The sequence below is a fragment of the Chenopodium quinoa genome, unplaced genomic scaffold (genome assembly GCF_001683475.1).
Source record: "Chenopodium quinoa cultivar QQ74 unplaced genomic scaffold, ASM168347v1, whole genome shotgun sequence".
NCBI lineage: Eukaryota > Viridiplantae > Streptophyta > Magnoliopsida > Caryophyllales > Amaranthaceae > Chenopodium > Chenopodium quinoa.
The window spans coordinates 3,108,530-3,126,742 of record NW_018744092.1 but is presented as its reverse complement, the minus strand read 5'-3'; the positions used below and the strand labels follow the sequence as shown (position 1 = coordinate 3,126,742).

At 39.7% G+C, this 18,213-nt stretch overlaps 1 protein-coding gene across 1 annotated transcript; it reads right to left on the bottom strand.

Moving 5' to 3' along the window:
- Positions 1–1,462: 1,462 nt before the first annotated feature.
- LOC110692059 (acetyl-CoA-benzylalcohol acetyltransferase-like) lies at positions 1,463–3,001 on the bottom strand. Its single transcript, XM_021869048.1, has one exon. It carries the CDS (start codon positions 2,923–2,925, stop codon positions 1,534–1,536), a length of 1,392 nt encoding a protein of 463 aa, XP_021724740.1. The 5' UTR covers positions 2,926–3,001; the 3' UTR covers positions 1,463–1,533.
- Between the last annotated feature and the right edge of the window lie 15,212 nt (positions 3,002–18,213).

The window sequence follows — 18,213 nt, the reverse complement described above, 5'->3', positions numbered from 1 at the left end:
TTCTATGGAATGGTATAATTATAAGACATGTTTATATAGATGTTATTAAATGCTTAAAACGAACTAATATTTTTTTAATTAGTCAAGTAAGTCGTACTTTTTAATTATTCAAGTTGCTAATATTCTAATAAGTTACAGAATTGCACTGTAAGGGAGTAACTCTGCCCACGTTTAGTTATTTTCGGTGTAGGCAGCTGGATGAATTAGTTGTGCTTAGAATACGCAACCAAATATAAATTTATTCTCTAATCAATACGGGTAATCTGAATCAATCGGTATCAATAGTACACCCAATCAATCCTACTCCGTTCCATATTGAAATGTCTATTTAATTTTAAACAGTTTTTAACACGTCTTTAATAGTTAATATCCTTATTTACATATTTCTTTTATATAATTTTTTTTAAAAGTTGATATTATAAAACTACACATCAAATCAAATTCAACAATTATTAAAATATTGACAAATAAAAAAATTACATCTACTATTTCATTATATTTAAGGGGATGTTTGGTTCATCAAGTTGGAATGGATTCGTATGCAAATGGATTCCAAAACTCATACTAATTCAAAGTTGTTTGGTTTTATTGTTAGAATGGATTCTATCATTCATTAATAGAATGGATTGAGAATCTTAGGGGGAGAGGTGAGTATGAGATTCCATGGGTATGGGAGGAATTATAACTCTTTGGGTATCAGATTCTATTACAAAAAACCTCAACCAAACAAAAAACTAGACGGAATGGATTCTAACTCCATTTCATCTCATTCCAAATGATCTAACCAAACGACCCCTAATTTATTTGGATATTGGAAAGTAAGCAAAATATTGTACAGTACATATTTTACAACTTTTTTTGGTGATTAAGGACAACCTATCTTTTTCAGTTTTGATGTTTGATATATGCCTTAAGTAATATTAGCATTGATAAAAAAAACTATATGGTAGTCGTTTAAAATTTTAAATCTTCCAAGAAACAAGATACAGTACTTGTTTATAGCTGGCTTTTTAAATTTTTTTTTTTTTTTAAAAAGAAGGCTTTATTTTTTTTTTTATTAATTTGAAAGATAGTTGACATTAACTTCAAGTAGCAAAAATAAATATAGCTGAAATTATCTCGCTTACAACTGCGATACTACAAATCAATTTTGATAATACGTTAAATCCAAAAAAATAACTAGACAACATGTCAAAAAATAATTCTTGTGTAAGGCGGGTGAATGTTAATCTTATTGTAAGACTATCAGTTTGAGGAAACGTTAACTATTTTTATGGTAACTTTAACCTTTAAAGAGTAACTTTTGATTTGATGTTGGTTTGCAGTTTATTTTAATGTGTAATTTTTTTTATAAATTCTTGATTACATATTATAAAGACTAATATGATTAATCTAATACATTATAAGTTTTTTATAAGATAAAATTTATTACTAGAAAAATAATAACTTTTGCAGTACAAAGAGTAACTTTAAATACATTTAAGATAACTTTAACCCGTCTTATGAAAAATATAAAATCGAGTTCTTAGATTCTTAGAGCTTGCTGGTAGCATGAGGTGCCTTGGACACGAGCACAGTAAATTCTTTATCATTTTCGAGTTTAGCCATATCTTCGCTATTCAAGTTGATATAAGCTACAATATTATTGGACGATGGACCAGCAGGAATGAATATGACCAAATTCTTGAACATTAGTGTTGCCGATGTAACCCAAATTGGCTTCCCCCAACCAAAATCAGCTTCATAGACCCGCAAGCTCCGTAAATTGCTGAACCCGAGTGCAACGATATCTCCTTTGCTCTCCCTTTCGAAGTGCTGTGTTATAAACTTCAAGTCCTCTTTACCCTCTTGCATTTCTCTTATGAACTCATCATTGTTTACTTTTCCGATGGACTCGTTCATTTGGTTTAAGAAGTGGCGTTGACAATTTGATATGTTTTTATCATTGATCGTCGTACACAACTTTATTATAGCATTTACAACCATGTTACCAAAGTAATATGATTGATCATCAGGTGGACTCACTCGAGGGCGAAGATTAACCGCATGATAAACTTCATAAGGTATACTATTGACACTATTGTAACAAGATAACTTGATCCTACTCCAAACGAAGGCTGATAATACCATAGGGAGGGAAGGAACTCTAGCCCTATTAGGACTGGTACTTGTATTAGTTTCGGGAAATAGTTTGGATCTAAGTACATGTAACTTTTCTTCGCTAAAGATGAACCACTTTGAAACCGGTCTATCCTTGATAAAATCAGCATTTTGGTTGGCATCACAATCATCAAAATTGTTAAATTTTGGTGTCGAAGGTGGAAAAAGTTTCCATATATCGAAACAAGGGCGGCCACAAAGATTGTGATGATATTGGTTATTACCATTGGCGACCATAGATGCCCATGTTTTGACAAACATCACAAAAGAAAAGGCATCGGAAATGGCATGACTCATCTTCACCCCAATGGCAAGACCGCCACAAGTAAAAACATTGACTTGGATGGCTAACAACAAGGCCGTAAACCCTTCTTGGCCATAAGGGGGTAACAATTTATCAAGCTGAGAGATCTCGGCCTTGTAAGCTACATCTATCAATGGCTTATCCACCTCAGCTTGCACATAGGGCACACCCTCGTCGTTACAGCTTATGGAATTAGCATCCAGAACACGCCCTGCTAGTGGATAGAAAACGGATAATGCATAGGGAAGGGTTTTTTTGAGTCGATCCAAGACATCATTAGCACCAATCTTGGTAGTATGTTTTTGAGAGTAAAAGAAGAAGATAAGGGGCATTAGGATAGGTACGTTTATATGATCAAACAACGAGGCTCGTAGAGATCGAAGATGGTTAGGTGTTGGAGACGAAGGTTTGACAATGTGTTCGGAGATGAATTTAGTGTTTAATGTGGTTATTAAAGCCATTACAAATATTCAATAGCTACTAAGAATTTATAAACGAATTCTGCTTGGTAAAATTGCTTGGAGATCAACTATAAATCCAAGGCGAAGATTACATTGTCTAATGAGTTGCACACTTGCACTTTATAATTGCGTAATTCTTTTGAATGATTCAAAACAAATTTAATTGTATAAAACTATAGTATTATTTTTAGATTAGGAACAATAGATTAAAGTTTCATAGTAAAGATAGCAAGTTGTAAGACAAATTCAAGTCATTTATTTTATTAAATAGAAGATGATGTCATATGAGAAATGCATGGTGATCAATACGTTCATAACACATGATCATTTATCATTTATCACGTTGACAGAAGATGATGTCTTATGAGTTATGATAGTGCATCGCGATCGATAAGTATAAATAAATCAATAACTTTATATTAATAATAGATCCCACACAATTTTTGAACAATTACAAATATGTCTTGTTGATTGATTTTTTTTTTTCATTTATTTACCATTTTTCCATTTTATTACGTTGTGACTTATCTTTAAAGGCTTTATAGCTTAAGTAATTAACAATATTTCCGAACGCGCCTGACGCGCGAGTTTCAAAACCCCCCCAAAAATACCAGTAGCGAGGCCTTGGTTTTATAAAACCAGCAGCCTCCTCCTTGCTTTCTCAAACGGGTCGTCGCGATCGCTGAATGCGGCTCCCCTTCTCGATCGCCAGCGATCTATTTTCTGCCCGGCACAACCAGATCGCGAGGAGCGTTTTCGCTATTTGACGAAGCAACCTTCGCTGTAATATATCTCGAGAAAGCACCTCGCTAGTAAGGGTGTTTCGGGCAACGGTTGTCCTACTTGCCTCCGCATCCTCCTGCCGCCTACCACTAAGGTAGATGGCGGTTGTCCCTTTCTAGCCCTTCTCGCTAGTGGTGGTTTTCCTCTTTCTTGTTCTACAACTTTCCTAGTTTTCTTTTAATCAAGAAAAAAAAAACTTAAAGATAGATATTTTCCTCCTACTTCAGTGTTTTTGCCTCCTTTTGTGGTTTTTATTAAAGTCTTGTCTTTGGTATATATATGGATTGTCGACCTCTACTTAACGCCCTTATGGTTACTCATTTGAATGACGACTATGATGAAAGTATTGTGAACTTTGCTACAAATAACTGCCCTCGAAAAATATTTAATCAAGTCATGAGTTTGAAGGACGAGGGTAATTTGTACTATAAACGTGGTGAGTTTATTTGTGCTAGGGCTAAGTATAATAGAGGGTTGAAATTTTTGTGCTTTGGTTTACCAAGGAATGAGGATGAGTGTGATTTGCTATGGAGTCTTGCTATTGCTTTGGAATTGAATCTCGCAGCTTACTTATGCCTTAAAGGTTCATGATTTTGAACAAACTAAGGAATTTTTCTCCTTAACCATCAAGTTTGATAGTAGCAATGCTAAATCTCTTTATAGAAGGGTTTTAGCAGAAATCAAGCTTAATCAACTGAAAGAGGCTTTGAGGACCTTGGCAAGGCAGCCAGGTCAGAGCCTAATAATCAGGAGATCCTCTGTGAAGTGGAGAAAGTGAAGGACCTAAGTTGTGCGGCAAGCAAGATCGTTGGTAAGAGTAGTACTGAAACTTCTTCCATTACTCAGTGTAACTACAACAAAAAGGGGAAAATTAGTGAGTCGACTGTTAGCCTAGTGCAAGGCCCAACTTCTCGAAGCAATGACCGGGGGAGTGATGTTACTAGTCTGTCCCCTACATGTCTTGATAGTGAGATGGAGGTAGAGAGCTCCATGCTTACCCACAATGAGTATGCTCCTTTGGAAAATGAAGAAGTTGGTTCAACCTGCCCCTTAAGTTAGGGGTGGCAATCAGGTCGGGTTGGGTCATTTCGGGTTCGAGTCATTTCGGTTTCGGGTCAAAAAACCCCTGACCTAAACCTGACCCATTTAACTTTTCGGGTCAGAAATCCTAACCCTAACCTGATTTATTCGGGTTCAGGTCAACCTGATTTCAACCTGATTTTTTTTAATGAAAAAATTAAGCCAGTAATTTGGATTTTTATTCAGATCTGGCAACACATACATTCATCCTTTAATTATTTTTTTATAATTTAATACTTAGTATGAAATTGGAATCCACACAGTACACCTTTATACGAGAATTGAAGTTACATTTCCAAAATAAAACAAAATAATGATCCATATGAAGCGTCAAATTCATGAGTCGGTAAACCATGAAACAGCAAAAGCTCAACCTTGCATGTCGTGCAAAACAAAAATAAGAAAAATCAGAGAAACAAAAAAGAAAAAAAAAGAATGAAAGAAAACTTCGACACAATCATTAAATAAATTGAAAAACAATTACAGAAAAACAAACATACACGAAATATTATTTAAACTAATGACTAAATTCTTATTTTCAAACAATAGAGATTTTCGAACTAAAGAACAACAACAAAAATAAACTATTTAATAACACACACAAAAAAAAACGAAGTAGTAGAAAAATGAAAGTCATATTTTCATTTGATGAAGATCTGGGTTAGAATATTAGTGAAAAACTCATTTAAAGGAAGGAGAGAAGAAATTATGAGAGAGAAGAGAGAAAAAATTATGAGAGAGAAAGTGGAGGTAAGAAAACATGTGACGGTGGCTGGTGGGTAGGGAAATAAATATTAGGGTTTTATTCTTTAGGTAGTACATATATATCTCATACGGAGTACAATATGGATCTGGCCCAAAAACAAAACATGTTTTAATTTTTTTCGGGTCAATTCGGGTTACTTTCGGGTTGAATTTCTCAACCTTAACCTAACCCATTTAAATATCAGGTCGGGTTCGTGTCAACCCATTTAAGTTTTCGTGTCAAAAACCTCAACCCTAACCCGATATTTTCAGGTCGGGTTCGGGTCGTGTTTTCGGGTCGGGTCAGTTTTTGCCAGCCCTACCTTAAGTGATCAAAAATCAAGACAAGTCATGGAACCTGGAAAAATCCATTGCTTCACTAATAGAATGAAAAGAAACAAGTACCTGAAGATCTCCTCCTTGACCTATTTGAATCTCAAGCAAGGGAGGATTTTGAATTTCTTCAACCAATATGCTGGTTCATGGATGACTGTAAGAATGAAGGAAATTAAAGACTACTCAAGATAGGCATTCTAAAATTTACAAGGATATGGATTCCAAAGGCCCAAATCCGTCCTTTTCCATGCCTATTAAGAAGATGAGTTCAAGTAGGAGGAGACGCGACAAGAAGTCCAAAAAGAAAAAGGTCATGCCCCCTCCTGGTCCAAAAGTGGTCAACCATGTTGTGGGGTCTGAAAAACCCTACACTACTGCTGTTAAGAAGTTAGATGAGTCTATATGTTTAGAATTACCTGATAACAACAATGAAGGTTCAGGCATTGAGAATGGGAGTGAAGATCCAGCGAGAAACTATCCTATCACTGACCTTGTTGAAGTGGAATTTGTTGGATCCAATGAAGATGATCTCATGACTTTTGAACCCAACCAGGTGTAGTTCATCCCTACACCCACTACCTTTAAGTTTTCTGCCACGACGAGGAAGCATGGTAGGTCATACATGTCAAGGAAGAAGAAAAAGAAAGATAATCATTATTCTAGGTATTGTTTTGCAGGTCCAAGAAGCGAAAAGGAACAAACTCTAATCATCTTATGGCTAACGTATAGACGAAACCTGTCAATCCCTATATTTGTATCCCATAATAAGTCATGAATGTTGTACCCCCATTCCATGTTATAGTTCTTGTGTTATTATGGATAAGAGAGCTAAACCCTCTCCTTGTTTTACTTGTAGTCTTGAGTCAATTGGGAGCTAGCCTCCTTTTTGGACTGTTGTAAAAACAAAAAAATAAAAATTGTTTATCAAGTGACAAATGCGGCTTCGTCCATATATTTACTTTAAACATATTACCTTGACCATTAATATATATATTTTGAAAATATACATTGAGAATCATCCCACAATATTCTTCTATACATAGATATTTAATTTTTAAACTAAATAAAAAGTACGGAGCGATTTCACCAAATGTCATTAAGCTCTTTGAAAATTCAACCAATGCCATCAAATTTTTTACGTTCACCAAATGTCATCGACGGAATTCAGTCGGAAACATCAGAAATTCCGTCGGAAAATGGTCTTCCGACGGAATGCCGTCGGAATCAGTCTGTCACAACACCCTTTGTAGGAAATTCGACCTCTTCCGATGGAATTTTTGTCGGAAGGCTAGTTTCCGACGTAATTTTTGTCGGAGTTGGAGAGATTTCCAACGGAAATTTCGTTGGAAAAGTTACAAAAAAAAAAAAAAAAAAACAGCCCCACCCCTAACTCTTACCCCACCCGGATCCATCACTGCCCACACCCCAGCTCACCACCCCAACCCAACCCACCCCACCGCCACCCCTTAACCCACCACCCCCACTCACCAGAACGTACCACCGTAACCCCAACCCATCCCACCACCGTAACCCCATTAGCCACCCCCTAACCCACCACAACCACCACTGAACCCTAACCCTTGGAATGCATTGGTGTGGTCATAGTCTTGTAGAAGTGGAGGAGGCGGTGGGTTGGCCATCTCTTGCTCGTTGTCAAGATTATCCTCTGACTCGGAATCCGTATAAGCTAGAGAAAAATCCGGCGTGCCTTGTAGGAGCCTTCTTACGTTCATCAAAGTTCTATTTAACTCCGGATCTACGGGGATAAGCGGTGATTGCTTACTCCTCCGTGTCATGCACAGTCAAACAAAGCTAAGGAAAACGTTAGCAATGACTATCACAAAGTAAACACGCTTAAACAAAAACAAAATAAGAAGATTATATACATATACACAAATCTAGACTCATTCAACAATAACTTATTCAATGTGACTTTGCCTCCCCGGAAACGGCGCCAAAACTTGATAGGACGTCGTCAACCTATCAAGAAATAAGACCTAACTCGATCCTACTAAACTAGTAGCAAGGGCAAGAAAGGGTCGAACCCATGAGAGGCGTTGAATCAACCACCAAATGTTATTGTTTAAACAAGCTAGATTAAGTCGGGGGTTTTAAGTTGGTATTACGTCACACTATTCTAATTCAAATCAACTAATTCTAAGAGGTGATTAACAATATTAAGAAGGCCTAGGGCATGGGTTACACCACTCAACTTCATCACGGACCACAAGTAGCATGCATAGAAATGGTGATTTAGGGGATAAATTAGGGGAAGTTATCAAATGCACCCAACTACTCTCTCAAGCTAGAGGGATTACTTGACATCAAAACCATAACCTACTCTCGTGATTATGGGCAAGAAACAAGTGTTAAAACATCCTCACGATAACATGCAAATTCCCTTGACTAGAAATTCCTATTCTCATGGCAAATCAAGTCAATCAAGCATAAGGGAGCTTCCTCAAGTTCATCTCTCGATCCTTCGTTGAGGAAGCTAGATAAATAATTCAAGCAATGGCCAATTACAAGAATTAACAATGAAACCTCTTAAACTCAACTAATTAACACCCCACAATTAACAAATTAGTACATGCAACAAGTGTTGGTGATTACATTGAGGGTTCACCCAAACCCTAGAAATTAGACTACTCACAATCCATGGAAGTTAAAGCAATTAAAGATTTCAAGGAATTCATGAACAAATTAAAACTAAGAATTAAGTAGAATCTAACAATTAAACATGCAAAGAACAACCAAACAATTAATAAAAAGCAAGAATTAAAGATAGAAGAGAGAAAGAAAGAGTAAGAAAAATTACTAGAAACTTCAATAATTGACTAACAATGGTGGAACTTGTCTTCTACAATGATTGGATTGAAAAACTTCAAAACAAGAACTAAAATCTATGCTAATTTGAGGATTTTTGTGTTTCAAACTAAGAGGAGTATGAAAATCTGGAAAAAAATTGGGAACCCCTCTAAAATGGTCCAAAGGGGCTATTTATACTACCCCCTAAAATAAGAGGACGGAGAAAACAAGAAACGGGTAAACTGTAGGTCTGCACGGACGTGCTGAAGTTGGCACGTCCGTGCAGACCAAGGCAGAAACTCAGTTTAAGACGACCTGCTGCAGCACGGGCGTGCACCTTTGGCACGTCCGTGCTGCATCATCTGCACGGACGTGCAATATTTGGCACGTCCGTGCTGCCTCATAATCACGGAAGCACGTCCGTGCTGCATCATCTGCACGGACGTGCAATATTTGGCACGTCCGTGCAGGCCTTGGCAGAAAGATGGGTTCAGGTCTGCACTCCTGCACGGACGTGCAACATCTTGCACGGCCGTGCAGGGTCTTCTGGGCCCTTTTCTTCGTGTTTTCTTCTACGATGCTCTTGTACTTGGATTCTTTCCATCATTTCCTTGCTTCTAACCTCGGTTTGGTAACCATGGGCTTCATTTGGTCATCTTTGGACCTAAAATCTCAACAAAAACACTAACAACCCGTGAAGCATAGGATACACAAAAATTGCATAATAATAGGGTAAAAGTGAACCAAAACACAAATTTGTTCAGGTAAACTAGGTTCAAATACGCCCTAAAACCGCATAAAATAGCAAGTTATCAAATCCCCCCAAGCTAAGCTTTTGCTCGTCCTCGAGCAAACTAGTCATGACAAAACAAATAGAGGGAACTAACTTGTTATAGAAGGTTGAAGCAAAAGTTAAACCAAGAAAGGGTAGGCATACACAATAAACCGAACGATCACTTTTAGCAAAAGTGAGAAGCCGTTTAAACCTACAAGTCGCCTAGTAGGACGAGTCCATCTCTCGTGAGGGTTTCCAAAGAGAATCACCCACAACTCCCACAAACACAACACACGATTTTTTTTTTTTTATAGCCCAAGTCAACTCATCGGGATGTGATTCAAAAGCAAGACAAGTGAACAACATTCAAAAATCAACATCATAATAATGTACACATGAGTTAGAGACCAAGAAGGATGCTGAACAAGATTGCAATGGAACACTTCCTTAGGCTTTTTACTAGTTCATTAAAGCACATTTGCTCATTCCTAAGTCATAGCACATTTTTATTTTCGGTTATAAAATAGTGAAATACAAGTCCACCTCCCAAGATGCACAAACAAACTCCCTCCACTACACTCTACTATGAGATTTTTACAAGAGGAAACTAAAGATAAAGGGTGTGGGAGGCATCCACAAATTGACCTCAAAAGGGAAATGTAAAATTTTTTTTCATAAGATAAAGCCCTTGAATTTGAGACTTTATTTATTTGCTCCGCCTTTTTTGACTGTTGAGCGGCATTTTTTTTTTTTTTTTTTAGAAATTGTGGTTTATTTTACCAATTTATTTAATAAACATAAACCTAATAAATCTCAAGCAAAGCTTTATTTTGGGAAGAGTGGAAGGCACACCAAGGGCACAAGGGACCGCAAATCAACTAAACATAACCTACTTCAAGTGTGCTTAGACAATTTCATGAACTTAATGTGCAAATGAACATTCATCGACTTTCATTTCATGTTCAAACCAAGGCAATCAAGTTTAATAAACTCCTATATGACTCCAACCCTTGCATACACTTTTCTAAGAGTAACTTGTCATTCAAAAGCGAAGCAAGTAAATCACACACGAATCGTCATATGAGTTTCATCCTTGGGCACTTTTTCATCATTTTTTTTTTCATTTTTTTCTCTCTTTTTTCTTTTTTTTTAGAAACCAGGTTAAACTAGGCATAAAATAACTATACATCTAAATAAGGGATAGGAGAAGTATTCACAATGTAAGGGATTTGGATTTCAAAGGAAGCAATTTGGATTCAAAGGGTTTGGATGTTAGGGAAATGGGAATAGGGGCATGCAAATCAACATATACGTACGAGAACACAGCATGAACCAATGGTAAATGAGAAAATACTCCCCCCCAAGCTATCATAAACATTGTCCCCAATGTTGAAACAATATAAGCACAAAGAGAAGGGGAAGGAGATACTAACTCATTGGTTCGGGCCCCCTTGGGAGCTCGAACCCCCGGGGTAGAGATGCTGATATACATTGCGGAAGTCGCCCAATTCCGTTCGAAGACCCTCAAAGATTGACCTTATTCCGTCGAAAGAAGTCCTCAAGTCTTCATTTGACTTCCTCATGGTCTCAAACTCGGAAGTCATGCGGGCGAAGTTCGCATTCATATTAGCCATCTGCTGCTCGAAGGTGAGGAATGGGTTGCCTTCACCCATGCCCTGACCTTGGTACCCCTCTTGGTACCCTTGTTGGAACTCGTACTGCTGGTGAAATTCTGGTTGTTGCTGAAATTGTTGTTGTTGATGATGTTGTTGTTGTTGATGCTGTTGTTGTTGATGTTGTTGTTGTTGCTCTTGCTGCTCTTGCCCTTGTTCCTCTCCCTCTTGACCGGGAGCCCAAGGGAAGTCCCTCTCAAAGATCCAGTTCGCCTGGTTGTAGATGGCGGTGGCCTCGGGGTCGGGTAAGTAGGCATAGGGGCGCCTACTCACCAACCACAAATAGGGGTGGTTCCCCTCTACATCCGTGAGCCATTTCATGGCTCTCAGCGACTGCATATCCAACTGTGTTGGACCTGGAACAACCTGCTCTTCTGCAAAATCAAGGTTAAGAGCAGCAGCAATTATAGTAATCATACCACCTATGGTGATGTTGCCTGATCCTGTGGCAACATCTTCTAGGTGGTCCATAAACCAAGACCCCACATTTAAACTCGTACTACCCTCACTCAGATGCCATAGAAAGTAAAGCTCTCGAGTAGACACGACCCCTGAACTGTCTCCCCTAGCAAAAGCTGTGTTCGCTATGGTACGCTGGGCGATCCTAAAGGCAGGGTGAATAATGGCTGTGGCCTTATCAGTTCTAGGGTTATACCCAAACAGCCCTGTGATTCTTCTCCAAAATTCACCCGCCATATAGTTACGGGGTTGCCTATCCTTAGGCCCCATAGTTCCAGAAACAGGCCACCCGAAAGCTTGGTTAACTCTCGCTACGGACATTCTATGTTGGGCATTCATGAGCTGGAAGGTCATGTAACGGGGGGATCTTGTGGTGTCACGGTGCACACAAAGGGAGGAGAGGAATTCTAGGGTCAGTCTCCTATAGGTTAAGGCATGTAACTCTAGCCAAGAACCTAGGTCGGCTCCCTCGAATAACATTGTGATGTCAGCTCCTACCCCTAAGGCGTCCGCCACCTCACTATCATAGAATTTGGTGGGCTTGACCCGCCTCCTACTGATTTTAAGGAAATTGGCCGAAAAGGCCTGGTCAGCGAAAACTATTCCCATTGTGTCCACTTGCGGTGGATCAACGGGAGGAGGAGGCGATGGGTTCCTAAATCTAAGGGAAGAGGTGTTTCGTGATTGGTTTCTTCTTGACATGGTTGTTTTTATTTTGTTTTATTTAGAATGAATAAACCCGCCACACAAAGAGATCAAGACACTAAACCAATTCACCAAGTAATTTTAAGGTCAACAACCCAAGACTTAGCCACACCAAAGGACACCACAAAGAATAATCCACACAATCACAAAAACTCACAAAACCTAAACAATTAATCCTCACAATATTCAATTAAACCCATAATGCTTTACATAAAAGCACAAATACTCAACAACTATCAATTCAACCAAGATTGCAAGCAAAAATAAGCACAAAACAACAAGTTTCAAGTATGGAAATAGTAAGTGGAAGGAACGATTATACCGAGCTTAACGTGGGTGTAAAACCCGCAAATGAACCTTCCTAGCCTTCCTTTCCCTTGCTTGAACCTTTTCCTTCAACCAATTGTTAAAATTTCAATCCAAAAGAAAACCCCCAAATTGATTTTTTTCTTCTTAGGGTTTCGGTTAATGGGTGATTTTTGGGTTGAAGATTGGAGAAAGGAGTAGTATTTTGCGTTTTGTTGAAAAGGAGTGTTGATTATGGTGGGAAATGTTGAATTTTGGGTGAGATTTGAGTGTTTGAGGGTTGAGAGGAGGAGTAAGAGGGGTTAGAGAGAAGGAGGAGAACCGTGGGTTTGAGAGGAAGAACAAAAAAAATTGTGGCTTTTTTTCTTTTTTTTTTCGAGCAGTTTCGGCCTTAAATACTTGGTATGCACGGACGTGCAGCATTGGCACAGACGTGCAGCTCAAGTCAGAACGTGCTTAAGTTTCTGCCTGTAAAAGCACGGACGTGCCATTATCGGCACGGACGTGCTGCTTTTGGCACGGACGTGCTGTATCTTGCACGGACGTGCTTAACTTGGCAGAATACTTCTCAACTTTCTGCCTTCCTAAACACGGACGTGCCATTTTCAGCACGTCCGTGCTGATTGGCAGGCACGTTTACTCTCCCTTTTTTTTTTTTTTTTTTTTTTTTTTTTTTTTTTTTTAAGAAAAATTACTAAAATACTCGGGTTGCCTCCCGGAAGCGCTTCTTTATTGTCACTAGCTTGACCATATTACGTTTTCAATCACGAGGGATATCAAATTCATCTAAATGAACTACCTTTGTTTCTTCTTGCACGAAACCATCGAAGTATGCTTTCAACCTTTGGCCATTAACTTTGAATGGTTCACCTTTGTCGTTGGAAATCTCAATGGCGCCATATGGGAATACCTTTGTAATGGTGAAAGGGCCACTCCATCTTGATTTTAGCTTTCCCGGAAACAACTTCAACCGGGAGTTAAATAACAAGACCTTGTCACCCTCCTTGAACTCTCTCTTGTTGATGTGCTTGTCGTGCCATGCTTTGGTCTTCTCCTTGTAGATCTTTGCACTCTCATATGCATCTAACCTCAACTCTTCCAAGGCATGGAGGTCAAGCATCCTCTTTTCTCCGGCGGATTGGATATCAAAATTCAAGGTTTTGATAGCCCAGTGCGCACGATGTTCCAGTTCCACCGGTAGATGGCATGATTTCCCATAAACGAGCTTGTAAGGGGTGGTGCCAATAGGAGTCTTGAAGGCGGTGCGGTAGGCCCATAGAGCATCATCCAACCTTGATGACCAATCCTTCCTTGACCTATTCACCGTCTTCTCTAGTATCAACTTAATCTCCCTATTTGAAATTTCAGCTTGACCACTTGTTTGAGGGTGGTAAGCCAATGACACCTTGTGCCTCACTCCGTATTTTTCAAGGAGAGCCTTGAAAGATCGCTTTGCAAAGTTCGATCCTCCATCACTTATTACGGCACGTGGCACACCAAACCTAGGGAAAATGACTTTCTTGAACAACTTGACCACTACCTTAGCATCATTTGTAGGAGATGCAACCGCTTCAACCCACTTTGATACATAGTCGACGGCCACCAAAATGTATTTGTTCCCAAAAGAGGATGGGAAAGGTCCCATAAAATCTATTCCCCACACATCGAAAATTTCCAGCTCTAAAATGTTATTCAAAGGCATTTCATTCTTTCTTGACAAATTACCGGTCCTTTGACACCGGTCACAAGCTTTAACAACTCCCCATACGTCCTTGAACATAGAGGGCCAATAGAAACCGCATTGCAATATTCTCGCCAATGTCTTGTTAGCACTCATATGTCCTCCACAAGGTGAGGAGTGACACATTGTGATAACTTCATGAATTTCATCGTCGGGGACACACCTTCTAAAAAGACCATCAACACCTTGTTTGAAGAGCAAGGGGTCATCCCAAAAGTATTGGCGGACATCATGGAGGAACTTCCGCTTTTGTTGATAGGTGAGGTCGGGAGGAAGGATGGAGCAAGCCAAGTAATTTGCAATATCCGCAAACCATGGGGCCGGGGCTTGAATGATTGCGAATAATTGATCATCCGGGAATGAATCATCAATTGGCAAAGCTTCAATTTCACCTTCTACGATCGGTAGCCGTTAGAGATGATCGGCTACTACATTCTCGGCACCCTTCTTGTCCCGAATTTCTATATCGTAGTCTTGTAAGAGCAAGACCCACCTAATCAACCTTGGTTTAGCGTCCTTCTTGGACAGCAAGTACTTCAAAGCCGCATGGTCGGTGAAGACTATAACTTTGGAGCCCACCAAGTAAGACCTAAACTTTTCGATAGCATGGACGATGGCTAGGAGCTCTTTTTCAGTCGTTGTGTAGTTTCTTTGTGCTTCATCAAGAGTTTTGCTAGTGTAATAGATGGCATGGAGCTTTTTATCCTTCCTTTGCCCAAGCACAGATCCAACGGCATAGTCCGAAGCATCACACATGAGTTCAAAAGGGAGCTCCCAATTCGGTGGTTGAATGATGGGAGCCGTGATCAAAGCTTCCTTCAACCTATCAAAGGCTAGCAAACAATCATTAGAAAACACAAAAGGGGCATCCTTTACCAACAATTGAGTGAGCGGCTTAGCGATTTTGGAAAAATCTTTAATGAACCGGCGGTAAAAACCCGCGTGTCCAAGAAAACTCCTTATACCCTTCACATTAGTGGGGGGAGGGAGGCGCTCAATAACCTCAATTTTGGCACGACCAACCTCAATGCCCCTACTAGAAACAACATGTCCCAACACAATACCCTCTTCAACCATGAAATGACATTTTTCCCAATTAAGCACAAGGTTCACCTCTTGACATCTTTTTAACACTTTAATCAAATTACTTAGGCAAGTGTCAAAAGATGAACCGCAAACAGAAAAGTCATCCATAAATACCTCGATTGATGATTCAAGCATGTCGGAAAAGATAGACATCATACACCTTTGAAATGTAGAAGGTGCATTACATAATCCAAATGGCATCCTTCGATAAGCAAAGGTGCCAAAAGGGCATGTGAATGTAGTATTCTCTTGATCCTCGGGTAGGATAGGAATTTGGAGGAATCCCGAATACCCATCCAAGAAGCAATAGTGACTATGTGATGCCAACCTTTCCAAGATTTGATCGATAAAGGGGAGAGGGAAGTGGTCCTTCCGAGTGGATTTGTTCAATTTTCGTTAGTCTATGCACATTCTCCACCCGGTGACCGACCTTGTAGAAATGGTCTCACCCTTATCGTTCTTGATAATGGTCATGCCCCCTTTTTTTGGAACAACTTGAACCGGGCTAACCCACTTGCTATCGGAGATAGGGTAGATTATGCCCGCTTCAAGAAGTTTCAAAACCTCTTTTTTAACAACTTCTTTCATGTTGGGGTTGAGCCTTCTTTGGTGCTCAATTGAGGAGTCATGATCATTATCAAGCAAAATCTTGTGCATGCATATCGTGGGACTTATCCCCTTAATGTCATCAATGGCATACCCAATGACACTCCTATACTCCCTCAACACAACTAGGAGTTTCTCAAGGGAAGTGTCATCAAGGTTGGTATTGACAATAACGGGATAAGTCTCATTATCATCAAGAAAAACGTATTTAAGTGAAGGGGGAAGGGGTTTAAGTTCAACCTTAGGAGGAGGCGTAGACCTCTCCTCTTTTACCTCCACCTTAAGTGCTTCAAACTCCCTTGCCTTGCCATGTAGGGGTTGGTCTAGCAACAACTTGTACCCCTTAGCTTCATCATCATCATTGTACAAACTTTCCGTGAGGATCGCTTGTAGAGTATCTTTGCTATTGTTCATCATCTTCAATTCCTCCACTTCTCGGTCAAGAGTATCGATTCTATTGATATCCTCATACATAAGCTTCCTCATGGCTTGCGAGAATGAGAAAGAAATTTTCTCATCTCCCACATTCAATGTTAGCTTGCCTTGTTTCATATCAATTAACACTCCCGGCGTGTTCAAGAACGACCTTCCCAAAATGAGAGGAACCTTGTTGTCCTCCTCCATTTCCATCACCACAAAGTCACAAGGTACAAAAACTCTTCCCACTTGTACCGGTACATCTTCAAGTATTCCCATTGGTAATCTAACCGAACGATCGGCTAATTGTATTGAGATTCTTGTTGGCTTCATCTCACCAACTTTTAAATTTTTCGCAATTGAGAAGGGCACCAAGCTTACACTTGCCCCAAGTTCACAAAGAGCATCCATGGCTTCCATATCTCCAATCTTCACCGGAATTGCATAGCTACCCGGGTCACCAAGCTTTCGGGGAAGCTTGTTTTGAATGATTGCGCTCACCTCCATTGGAAGGGAGATGGTTGCACTCTCTTCAAGCCTACTTTTGTTGGACAAGAGATCTTTTAAAAATTTCGCATATGTAGGCATTTGTGACATAGCATGAAGAAAGGGAATGTTCACTTGGAGCCCTCTCATGACTTCAAGGAACTTTGAAAACTTCTCATTCAATTTTTTCTCTACCAACCTATGAGGGAAAGGAATAGGTGGCTTGTAGACTCTCATTGGGGGTTTCTCCACTTCAACTTCAACTCCCTCTCCTTTCTTTGTGTCTCCCTCAACACTCTTTTCTTTTTCTTTTCTCTCAACTTCTACCACCTCATTTTCAACATCATTCTCACTTCTCACCTCCACACCCTCATCTCTCTTTTGTGGCACATCTTCACTCATTACCGGACCTTCATACCCTCTCCCGGACCTCAATGTGATAGCCTTGACATGCTCCTTCGGGTTCACAACCGTTGAGCTTGGAAATTGACCACTAGCATTGGAGGTAGAACTCCCAACTTGTTGTGCAATTTGAGCTAGTTGATTCTCAATTATTTTGTTGTGCGCTTGAAGTTGTTGGATGTTGGAGCTCATTTCTGCATTGCTCTTCCCTTGTTGATTTATGAAAGACTCAAGAGCGGCCTCAAGGGAAGTCTTTTGGGGTGGAGGAGGTTGTTGGTTGAATTGCTGTCTTTGTTGGTTTGGATGGCGGTATGGGGCTTGGTGATTTTGTTGATTTTGGTTGTAGATGTTTTGAGGAGGGTTGTTGTAGTTGGATTGTTGGTTTTGATTGGGTTGTCTCCACCCTTGGTTTTGTTGCCTCCAACCTTGATTGAAAGGTTGCTCATTTCTTTGGTTCACGGCCGCAACTTGCTCATTAGTAGCATTGCAATATGAAGCCATGTGATCATTACCCCCACAAGTCTCACAAGACATGACTTGTGGTTGTGGTTGTGAAGAGGAGGTACCGCTTGAGGAGGTTGCTTGGTCTAGCTTGTGAGCTAGCATATCAAACTTTGAGGCAATGAGATCTATTGCACTCAACTCATGCATACCTTTCTTCTTCGGTTGACTTTCTCTTCTATCATATCTATCGGCGTAATGCCTTGCAACTTCTTCAATCATATTCTCGGCTTCTTCCACCGGTAGCTTTTTAAGACTACCACCGGCTCCGTTGTCAAGATTGGCCCTTGAGGTAGGAGTGACACCGTCGTAGAAGCTTTGAATAATCATCCATAAAGGCAACCCATGGTGTGGACACTTCCTCTTTAGATCCTTGAATC

Coding starts and splice junctions, on each gene's coding strand:
- LOC110692059 (XM_021869048.1), bottom strand. CDS start 2,925: ATGGCTTTAATAACCACATTAAACACTAAATTCATCTCCGAACACATT.